Source organism: Lissotriton helveticus, chromosome 4_1 (genome assembly GCF_964261635.1).
Source record: "Lissotriton helveticus chromosome 4_1, aLisHel1.1, whole genome shotgun sequence".
NCBI lineage: Eukaryota > Metazoa > Chordata > Amphibia > Caudata > Salamandridae > Lissotriton > Lissotriton helveticus.
In genome coordinates, this window is record NC_136063.1 from 997891831 (window position 1) to 997903592 (window position 11762).

The window sequence follows — 11762 nt, forward strand, 5'->3', positions numbered from 1 at the left end:
CATTTGTAAACAGCGTACATTCTATTTTGAAATTCAAGAAATCACGTTTTCAAAAGATATTCTTATATAAAAAAGTAAACATTTTTTCCCGTTCACTTTGCTAACACCGCGCTTTACAAATATCGGTATTAAAGAAATAACAATGTACACCTTCTTTTTGCAGACTCTTCTCAGTTTATTTACAATTCAAGATATAAATTAGTAGAGAATGCTCGGTCAATAACCGGCAAAGATTGTGTCACCATTAACGTTTCAAAATGAAAAAAATCAGGTGGAGCGGTTTCCCGTTTATTTACAAAACAAAGTGTCACGTTCATTGCAATACAACTTGCATATGTAACTACGAAGTTTCCTCGTCGCCATTGCTATAAAAATAAATATCAAATTGTGTGTCTCTGTTAGTCTGTAAGCACTTCAGTTCTCAGATCACATTGTATCTCTACTGTACACACATTTTTTTTTTTTAGAAATAACGTTCAGAATTACACCCAGCCATACTAGGGGGCTGTGACAACACCGTGGCAAAGAAGTGCTCGTGGTATCCTGAGAGTCGAAGAGATTTCTACGTTTAGAAAGAAAGTCGCAGAAGCGGAATCTATACTAGACAACAGTGCTGCTAGTGCGGTGAACAATTCCGAGTGCAGTAGCTGGAATCCTTGGGGTTAATGTGCGCAGTGCCCTGTGCTCTCTCTCTGCAGCTCGGCGGTGCTGTCTTGGGGTTTAGAGAGGCGAGGTCTGTGTTTAGCTCAGGGAGAGGCAAGGGACGTGGGTTTATTTATCTAGAGCAATTGTGACACCTACCTGTGGACTGAGGAAAAACGCAGACCTTGGAGGGCACCCCGCCTCTGAGTCCAATTCATGCCCACTCTGAGCTTAAAATCTGACCTAAATTGTAAATGACTGGCTTTGGAATAACAGTAAATTTAGATATGAAAAACCCAAGCTTGAAAGTCGGGCATAAGCTGGTCTGGGAACTCTCCATTAGGTAATTGACTTCCATAGTGTCCTGCAGTGACCTATTGCAGAGCAGGTCAGAGGTCATCTATTGTAGATTGAGCCTCTGACCAGAGCAGATAGAGAGCTGCAGCTGTTTATTTTTTAACTCGAGGCTGGGACTCTGAATGGCTCTAAATTGGTACCGTTGCCATTTGGGAACAGGTTACAAGATAATGTGGATTTTAAGAGGTAGGAGTGTAAACATCCCTGGTTTGTTTGTGTGTGTGCGCGTGCCTAGTGCCTCAACATCTGCCAATGAAAGAACCATACAAATGCAGCATAGGAGAACACGGGGTTTCTCTGTGATTTACAATACGCTAATTGTGAACAGATCCACTGGGATCAAACACTTTCTCTCCCTTGAATTGGACTACCAACATGATGGCCATTTTTGAAATAAAGCCACCTCGGTGCAGGGCTCTACCTTCACCAGGCCCACGGCTGCGATCAGAGGTCAAGTGGGCGGGGCCTACGAAGTACGTCCCTGCTGCACCCACCATCACAGCACCCATACTTATTTTTAATGCGGTGCCGCCGCCGCTGCTGCGAAAGTATATACTTCTAAGTAATCGCCTTATTTGTAAGTAATATTATTAGTTGTGTACAATAAATAATCGTGGCTGGCTACGGTGGAGTTGTTCACAACAACCTTGAGGGGTCGGGCCTATCAGAGGCAGGCTGCGGCACAAAGCACCACGGAAGAGCGTGAAGCCGGAATCAAGTGATCTGTTTTCTAATCAGCCTCACAGGTAATGGAGCAGGAAATGAGGGCTAAGCGAGGCCGCAGCAGCTCCTGAGCGCGTGGGAGCCTCGTCCCAGCTGGCTCAGCGACTGAGAGATCCCCCCTGGGCCTCGATGCCAGGCCCTGCCCTGGGCAGCGCCTCTGGTGCTGACTGCTGCCGCGCACAGGCCAGGGGCACCTGTCAAAGGGCTGCAGTCAGTTAGTCACAGGGCACGGCCGGCTAAGTACTTTAAAGCCCCCCACGGCAGAGCGCCCTTCCTCCCCAGCCCGAGACGCCCCGCCCCCAGCAGTGCAGGCTACGTGGGGGACACATCTCTGCTTAATCTGTAACAGACAAACATTTTATATATATATATATATATATATATATATATATATATATATATATATATATATATATATATACATACACTGCCATTTACCTCCATATATAGTTTATGTTATGCCGTATTATTCCATGTGTGAAGTTTTTGTAACCCTCAATCTGCGTGGCAGTAAACAATCGTGTGGATTTCATTCTATTCCGGTAATTAACTGAAGTGTTACCATTACTACACAGTATTAAATGGATGTAGTACAGTTGTGTGTGTGTGTGTGTATATATGTATATACACACACACACGCACACCGTGCACCTGTCTGCATACACAGAGGTGCATTCATTCACAGCTGCTTCGCATTGCTGAAAATGTGCTCATAAAATGGTAATATGTGAGACAAGGGTCACTGGTGCCTATAGCCCCTTTTACTTTGCCATCTGAATCATTGTGGCTTCAAGCATACCATGTACTCGCACAATAAACATCACATGTGATTAAAGGGGACATCCCACTCTCGCGGCCTGGCACTCTCAGACACATAAATACCCCAGTGCACTCTATGTTGGAGTCTGTATAAATGTAATGCATATACAAAAGAGGCGTGTCTAGAGATGTCTCAGAACTTCCTTGGAGTTAAAAAGCCAATTCAGTGTGAAAGTTCCGCCCTGCTGAGCGTGCCGGGTGTTGGGGTGAGAGCACAGCCGGGAGGGTCGAGGGCTCACGCAGCGGCTAGAGGACCGGCTCACCTTTTTTGGGCTCATAGCTGGGGGCCCGGAAGTGCTGCTCTGCCTGGCGGGAGTCCTGGGCCTGCTTGAGGGCGGCGCCCGTGGTGATGACCGTCTGGCCCAGAGCCTCCCCCGAGGCCATGGCCGCCTGGCTGTACCTCAGCAGGCCCTGGCTCTGCAGCGCCGCGTTGAAGCTGCCATAGTTTGTGTAGTTGCCGTAAAACGGCGACGTGTAGTAGATGTGTCGTCCTAGGAGGGAGGAGGGGGAGTAGGCCGCGCCGGTGGAGGTGGCTGAGGGGCAGCCCTGGCCCAGGCTCTGCTGCTTCACGTCCGAGGTGGCGATTTCCGCCAGAGACCAGAGCTTGGGCTTGACAGTCTGCGCCGGGGGCCCGGGGGAGGTGGCGCTGGTAAGAGCCGTCCTGTGTGGGGTCCTCGCCATGTCCTCCCTCTGCTGCTGGCTGCCCAGGATCACACCCTCCACCCCGCGCAGCGGCGACGCCGGGATGTGCTTGGTGCTGGGCAGGTCCTGGTCCTCCTCCACCTCGTCGTCGTCCTCGTCGTCGTCGTCCTCGTACTTGTCCTTGGACTCGGAGCCGGACTCGCAGAGGCGGCCCCCGGGCCTGCAGGGCCCCTTCTCGCCGTCGGACTCCGCCGAGCAGGAGTGGTCGGTCATGGAGTCCACGTGCAGGCTGATGCCTAGAGGGGAGAAAAGCAAGAAGGCCATGGTCAGCGCTGGGTGTTTGGTGCAAAGACATTCATCAAAATCAGCTGCGGAATGCGCCCAGGGGTGCGTGAGAGAGGTCACCTAGGGTGAGGTGCAAGCCCCCTCAGCCAATCAGGGACTGTCCTGCCACTACCTCAGGGGGTGTGTGCAAGAGGTCACCTAGGGTAAGGTGCAAGCCCCCTCAGCCAATCAGGGACTGTCCTGCACTACCTCAGGGGCTGCGTGCAAGAGGTCACCTAGGGTGAGGTGCGGGCCCTTGAGCCAATCAGGGACTGCCCCACCACTGCCTCAGGGGGTGTGTGCAAGAGGTCACCCAGGGTGAGGTGTGGGCCCTTCAGCCAATCAGGGACTGTCCCACCACTACCTCAGGGGGTGTGTGTGCAAGAGGTTACCTAGGGTGAGGTGGGACCCTTCAGCCAATCACGGACCAGACCGCCACTCTCTCAAGGGGTGTTTGCAAGAGGTCACCTATTGTGTGGTGCAGGCCCCTTTAGCCAATCACAGCCTGCCCGCCACTGCCTAGGGTGTGTGTGCAAGAGGTCAACTAGGGTGAGGTTGGGCCCTTCAGCCACTCACTGACTGCCCTCCGCTGCCTCAGGGTGTGTGTGTGCAAGAGGTTATCTAGGGAGAGGTGGGGCCCTTTAGCCAATCACGGACGAGAACGCCACTCTCTCAAGGGGTGTGTGCAAGAGGTCACCTATTGTGCTGTGTAGGCCCCTTCAGCCAATCATAGACTGCCCGCCATTGCGTAGGGTGTGTGTGCAAGAGGTCAACTAGGGTGAGGTTGGGTCCTTCAGCCAATCACAGACCGCCACTCAAGGGGTGTGTGCAAGAGGTCACCTAGTGTGATGTGCAGGCCCCCTCAACCAATAACGAACTGTCGTCTCACCACTGTCTCAAAGGGTGTTTGGTGCCCAAGGAACGGGATTTATTAGTCGCCCGTTCCAGAATGAAACCCCTTATATTTATAGAAGTCCATTCCTAAATATAGAACTGTAAATACCAGAACTCTAGAGTTAACTACATGGAGCTGACACTGACCACTTGAGATGTATTCGGCCCGCATCGGATGTTAGAACCTGTGTTGCACCATCGGGGCCATTGGACCCCCCCCCACGGGTTGGGATGCAGACGGTCATTGACACATTGTCCCCGATACCACCGCACCTGCTGGGTTCTTGCTAGCTACGACCCCGATAAGTGCCCGGGTGACGTGTGGTTGTTCTGATGCTACTTGCATGCTTCCAAATAAGCAGCAGGCTGGGCCTCACGGGCCTAACAGAGATTTGTGGTATTTTTTTTAATTATTATTATTTTATTATGGGGGTCTGTTGCTTTAAGAAGCAGGGCAGTCTGCCTGTCATCGTGCAGGTGTCTCACATTCACATGACTAGCTCTCGCAGTTCAGTTTGTTGTATTTTTTTTTACTTCTGTTTTTTTGACTTCTTATACTTGCACTTTTGCTTCGATCACACTTGTGCCAGATATTAGGATGGACGAATAACACATTGATGTTAAAACATGTGAAATAACAGTTGTCTCACTTTTCTGGTGTGTGTGCGCGCGCAACTTATCTTAAGATCAATGATAAGTAATGGGGAATAACGTGAATAGATACGTTTGCACCAACTTTCTACGGTATAACCTGTAGGACATAGTTGTGCATGGACAATAACGATATTTCCCTGGACCAAACAGTATCGGGTATCATGTGCGCGCGGCTGCCAGTGCCAAAACGTGCTTCCTCGTGAGTCTAAAAAGCCTTCCAGTGGAGTCACACAAGCCTAGTGAAACGTGCCAAACTGGTGAAAATAATATCTGGCCTGTTTTAGAACTGCTCAGATTATGTTATGAATCGAGTGCAAATTGTTCGCCCTTACATTTGCACTAGCTGTATCGGGCAGTTATCTTTTAATGGGACATATAATTCCTGGAGCAAACTGGATATTATTGCACGCAGAATATGGACACAACTGAACTAAGCACCTCTGTTCCAATTTGTTAAAGCCTTTTAAAAAAACATCCAAAGCACGTTTGCACCTGGGCGTTTTGCATCCGATCTTTACACAAAGACGTGTAAATGGCTATGTGGAATTGATTGGTAAAATCTACACATTATCTGGACCACTTTATACACAAGAGAAGCTAAACCAGTGTGCAGAGGACACAAGTATCCAATGCCCAGTGCGAGAAACTGATCCATTCCGGGTTTTCTTTGCAACCTGGTACTCACAGATCTGTTTTCTCGTCGTGCGCACGGGGCTAGATGTGCCAGAATGCAAAGAAAAAGCACAGGGTTGCACCACCTCTTCATACCTGTGACATGTTTTTTAGGCTGAACAGATTACTGCATTAGGCAATTATTTTAGCGCATTGTATACTCTACAGTGCCGGGAAAGCTCAAGGCGCTTTAATTATGTGTAAGGAAATATGGGAAACATGACCCGCGCTTTGTGATGTAATGCGTGACTCGCCTCACCGAGTGGCATCACCCTAGCCTTCGGTGACAACAGTGGGTGAGACGTTGCGGGTGTATGTGTGAGGGGGGGGGGGGGGGGGGGGCAGGCTCTCACCTTCGTCCTCGGCCGAGGCCTCGTTGCTCTCCTGCCCCTTGTCGGAGGCCTCCTCCTTGCCGCGCTCGCCCTCGCCCTCCTCCTCGTCCTCGTCTTCGCTCTTGTTCCGCGGGGCCCAGGTCATCTTGTTCTCCTTCTTGAGCCGCCGCCGGGCGTTGGCGAACCAGGTGGACACCTGGGTGAGGGTCATCTTGGTGATGATGGCCAGCATGATCTTCTCGCCCTTGGTGGGGTAGGGGTTCTTGCGGTGCTCCTGCAGCCAGGCCTTCAGGGTGGCCGTGGCGTCCCGGGTGGCGTTCTTGCGGTAGGCCGGGTCGTTCAGCTGGTACGGGTAGGCCGGGCTGCCGTAGGGGTGGTAGCTGATGGCACCGGTCATGCCAGTGGCGTGGGCGTCGTACGGGGACCCCTTAAAAGCAAAGACAGAGTTTAGGTGATGGGGACCTCCATTTTACGTGACGTCAGCCACCAATACAACATTTCATGACACCAAATATGACATCACACAATCTAGAATATACCAGTGAACGCATAATTTAGCATCCATCGTTGCAGAAACATAGCTGGCTAGAATACCTTCACCAAAAGTAAAAAAAGCAGAGCAAAGCCTATTTTAAATTTGTCTGTGTTTTCATGCTATTTATTTGTGTTTGCAAATTAATATTTTGGCAGGTCGAGCTCAATAGGAAACTATCGGGTGCTTTTATTCGAATTCAATGTTTCCGTTTGTGCCTAGAATGCAGTGCCTGGACTGCAGATTACGCATATCTGTATGTCCTTCTCGCCAAAAGTGCAAAAGTGGGCTTCACCCCCCCCCCCCCCTCCCTTTTTTCTACAGAGGACCCCTGACAAAAGCCCCCTCTTAGCCATTCAGCGCCCCAGCGCATGGAGAATCCGATTTACAAATCAGAAGAAATGCAGCGTTTCGAATTGCTGAAATGCGGCGCAATTAGCATTTTAATTCGGCTCTTTTCGGCGCTTTAAATTGACCGTGCAGCAGGGGGATGCCGAGGTCGAGACTGGTGGTGGACAGACGAAGGAGTTGGAGCCTCGGGAGAACCCTGGGTAACTTCCCAGGTGCCAGGCTGGCTTCTAGGCGCGCGGAGAGCGGTTCGGCCTACTGCAGTGCAGCCGGAACCCCTCATTTTCAGAGTTTTCCTTTCACTGCCCCGTGGCACCCGCAGAGTCGGGTTTCCATTTAATGGGGAAGAGCGGTTATTGAGTCTGGGCGCTAAGAAAGAGGAGGGCGCCAAAAACATATTGCGTTTCCTTTTAACGAGGTAAATATAAACAATGACTTTTAGGCTGGGTGCCCACAGCTGGGTGGTACTGGCCCGAACGCCCTCCCGATAACAAATAGAGCGCCAGCCACAGGCCCAGGGTGACAGAGATGGGTAGGTTAATGCGCACAGTTCACGCACGAAACAAGCAGGCCGTGCACTGCTCAGCCAAGGTGGAACTGAAGAGGCGATTTATCGAACAATAGTAGCGAAATACACTGATATTACCAGAACCCCCCCCCCAATTTACGGATTCGGTGGATATTGCACAAAACACCAGGGCCCAGTCACAGAAATGATAAGTATGCGGCGCGCGAGCGCCCGCGCAGTTAAACCGCCTCAGAACTCCCAGAGAGACCAGCTTAGTATCACCTTTTATTATAAATGCACGAGCATGCATTAACGTATGCAAATGTATATCGGCACGCGGATGCCTACTGTATATTTACCAATGCTGCTTTCAGAATAACTCTATAAATGACCGCTCCCTTTAAATGTATGTTCACGGGTATATATGCACGTGCTCATACTTATTTTTATGCATTTCTTAATATATTCATTCAATTTTCATGCACAAATGATATACTGTAAAACATATTGGCTTGAGAATTGAGTACGTATACATAATGTACACTCATACAAATATGTACATACGTATCTTTATACATGTATATAGATGCGCATATACATACACCTGTATGTACATGCATGTAAAGTTATATACATATACACGCACAGTTATACACACAAATAACACAAAATGCATCCCTACCTACACAGAGATGCATGGATTATGTACTCGCATACATACGAGCGCATACATACTCCCACGTATACATTATAAACATAATAGACATGTGTTCATATACACATACAGAAGTATGTACATGATACGTTGTGCTTATATATAAACCTAGCCACACACATGCATCCTATACATATACGCGCCAAGGTTTGCATATACAAGTATGTAATATACACGCATTCCATAAGTATGGTCCGAAACACAGGCATGCAGACATCTATGATTCAAGTATGCACACACTTCTATACGCATGCGACATGTAAGCTCATGCACACATTTGAAAGAACACACACAGGATACATATATACATACACGTGCGCTCGCACATGAATCATATAAACGTATACACAGAGATGGGCACATCTGACACACTCACTTATATACATATTGGAATGAACTCGCGCTCAGGCCCACGTATGATACATGTATGCATGAGCACACGTGAACACAACTGTGACACATATCTGATGGTACATATTGGCAGGTTCATGCTCCCTCGTGCATGCTATGCCAGCCCCGCCGGGCACCAGCGGGCACCCTGGCACTCACCATGTAGGCTGTGAAGCCGGCGCCGGCCGCGGGGTCCCCTCCGGCCCCGGGGTAGTGCAGCGAGCCCCCGAAGCCCGCGGCCGCCGCCGCCGCCGCCGCCTGGGCGCTGAAGGCCGCCGCCGAGCCCGGGTAGGGGCTGAAGGCCGAGCCCGAGGAGGCGGCGGCGGCCGAGCGGGCCAGCAGCTCGTCCCCGCCGCCGCGGGCCGCCCCGTAGGCGGCCGGGCAGGAGTAGAGCGCCAGCGAGCCGGGCGGCTGGTAGAGGTATCCCTGCGGGTAGGACATGGCTGGGGGCCGGGGGTCTGGGCACACGGTCCGCTCAGGGGCGCCTCGGGGCTCGCCGGGGGCCCAGGGGGTGCATGCTGCGGGGCTCCGCGCTCCGACTCGCCCGGACACCTTCCGCGGGAGAGGCGAGTGCGAGCAGCGCTGGAGCTGCGGCCGTCACCGCGCCTCATCTGCATGTGTGCGGGGCCCGCCCTCGCCTCCGCCCCCCGCACACACGCCTCCTCCGGAGAAAGGGCACACGGAGGAGAGGAGCGGGGCGGGGGAGGGAGGGAGGGCGCTGGGGAGCGAGGAGAGGGCGTCGAGGCGCTGGCGTCAGAGGGGCACTGGGCAATGCAAGCGGAAGTGTGTGTGTGTGAGGTAAGTATGAGGGTCTTCCGATTCAAGAGCCAGTTGTAAAGAAGAAGGGGCGCCGTTCTAAACCCCTAGAACTTCCATCAGATTCATCCCTGTCAATCAAAGTTCACCCACAGAGATGACAGCAACTTGACTGGCCCATGTGCGGTGAAGCTGTACGGTGCACACTGCCCATGTGCAGAGCTGTAGGCTGCACGCTGGACCATGTGCAGAGGAGCCCTAGGCTGCGCACTAGCCCATGTGCAGCGGAGCTGCAGGCTGCACATTGCCCTATGTGCAGAGGAGTTGTAGGCTGCACGCTGATCCATGTGCAGAGGAGCTGTAGGATGTACACTAGCCCATGTGCACAGCTGTAGGCTGCACACTGGTCCATGTGCAGATGAGCTGCACGCTGGCCCATGTACAGAGGAGATTACGCTGGCCGATGTGAAAAGGAGCTGTACGCTGCACACCCACATTCAGCTCGAACCTCTGAACTGCACTTTATGTGCGATACACAAACTTCACAGAAGTGGCTTCTCTCCAGGGGGCCGCAGTAGGCCTCGCGTTTACAAGCGGCATTGGCGGTTCAAGGGGAACACTCGGTGAACACGCATGGGCATACCTCAGCCCCTCCACAGCACTATACTGTGGCATTCCTCAGTTATCTATTTCAACAGCGATACCTCACATAGCGCTACGAGGCCACACTGACGGCAGCAAAGCGCTGTACAATTATCAATGTACTACACTACAATGTTTGTGAGCATGGATTAGGTGGGCCGTGTCTCCACAGACATTGGCGCGCTGTCATCGAATTGAGTCAACGTCTCAGTTTGCACCTGGTGTATTTAGATGAACAACTCAAATCAAAGATTTGCAAAGAATAGCATGAGCTGGGGCCTCTGAAGGTGAGCTCAGCCTAACCGTGCGAACTATTTCAAGGGTATTTAAAGGATACGGTGCCTTTATCCCGGAGGAAGGAGTTACCCCCGAGGTCAGTTTTGTGTGGCATAGACCACCACCCTCACCAGCACAGCAAGCCCTCTACCGGAGGAGACAGTACATGAGTGCGCGCGACACACCATGCTGGGTGCGTGGTCTATTATTTAGGTTGTGTGTGCATTTGTGTCTATTGCGCACACCAAGTGAGGTAATGCTTGACAGTGCTGGCACATGCCTGCTAACATGAAGCGCTGCTCCCACTTGACATTACCAATCAGGAACAGACACTTGGCCAGGTGTGCATGGTCTATATATGTGGCTACTTGCCACATGTGTCATCTTGCACAGGCCCTGCCCTTTTTTGTTGTTGTGATTAACACATTTCAGGTTGAGACCTGGGACACTGCTTATAATCCAAAGTAATACTACAAGTCCCAGAATGCATTTTGCTTTTTGACAAACAGTCAGGGCAGGATGAGAGCTCCAAGCAGGACATGCGGTCACCTGACAGCTGTGCACGCGAGGCGAGCCTGCAAACACATTGCTCTTGAACCTACTCGCAGCTAGGGTGTGCAACACCCTTTCCAAAAATAAACAGGTCGTATATGCTGCTCTTTTGAAAATACGTCTGGTGCAGAGGTCGACTTTTGGCTGAAGTACGAAGATGGGCCTCCCAAAGAAAGGTAACATTGGCACCAAGGGGCTTATTTACAAGCCCCTTGCGCCGCAGGTGCGTCCCTTTTAAATTAATATGGGAATATGTGACGTACCGGCGGCGCAAGGGGCTTGTAAATACGTCTCTCCAAACCGCTAGCAGGGGAGAGGTCCTTGTTCACATCGACACCCACTCACGCGCAGCTGCAAGTTAAGAGCGAGATGTCCAGATCGGTTCAACTGATGCGTATTGACAGCGAGCACAAGCAAACCTTTAAATACTATAGCATTTTTCTTAAATAATACATATTTATATTTAAGCAGCCGAGCAGATCAATAGATACACGGCCGGGTTATGTGAATAAAACATGCCCGCGCGGCAGACAGCTCAGCGCAGCTTTCCAGTAGCTTCAATTTGCAGGTTGGGGCGTTCGACTCTTGCCCCTCCCTCCCCTCAACTATGGTCGGACACGTTCCACGTGGCAAGGACATAAAACACATGCATGAACTTTTCTAAATTGTTTGCAAAAGTGGCAGCACAACATTTATTCTCTCTAGGAATTTTCTTGGCTTGAGAGTATCAAAACTAAACGCAGAATAAAATAGAATAAGCAGAAAGGCGTAAAATTACTTCCGCGATTTTTGTCGCCAATATTTGTACCGTTTTTTAAACTTTTTTTTTATTAAGCAAATGGAATAAAATCCCAGCATTGAATCACGCGAGTCTTCTTTTAGGTTGAAACGCATTTGTTCTACCAGCTTTCGAGGCCCTGGTTGCACCTTCCCACAGCCCACAATAAGGTGTCACTTTCAAGCCCACTGACTTTACCAGCTGGG

General features: G+C 50.9%; 1 protein-coding gene across 1 annotated transcript; it reads right to left on the bottom strand.

The window, feature by feature from the left end:
* Nucleotides 1-272: 272 nt before the first annotated feature.
* IRX2 (iroquois homeobox 2) lies at nt 273-9143 on the bottom strand. Its single transcript, XM_078687615.1, has 3 exons — nt 8712-9143; nt 6081-6486; nt 273-3479 (listed from the first exon to the last, which is right to left on the bottom strand). Exons 1-3 carry the CDS (start codon nt 8991-8993, stop codon nt 2788-2790), a joined length of 1380 nt encoding a protein of 459 aa, XP_078543741.1. The 5' UTR covers nt 8994-9143; the 3' UTR covers nt 273-2787.
* Between the last annotated feature and the right edge of the window lie 2619 nt (nt 9144-11762).

Bases quoted from the DNA above. Each gene is read 5' to 3' on its own strand.
- IRX2 (XM_078687615.1), bottom strand. From the start codon at position 8,993: ATGTCCTACCCGCAGGGATACCTCTACCAGCCGCCCGGCTCGCTGGCG. The intron at 6,487-8,711 runs GTGAGTGCCAGG...TTTGCTTTTAAG, and splicing joins CCGGCTTCACAGCCTACATG to GGGTCCCCGTACGACGCCCA. The intron at 3,480-6,080 runs GTGAGAGCCTGC...TCTCCCCTCTAG, and splicing joins GGCCTCGGCCGAGGACGAAG to GCATCAGCCTGCACGTGGAC.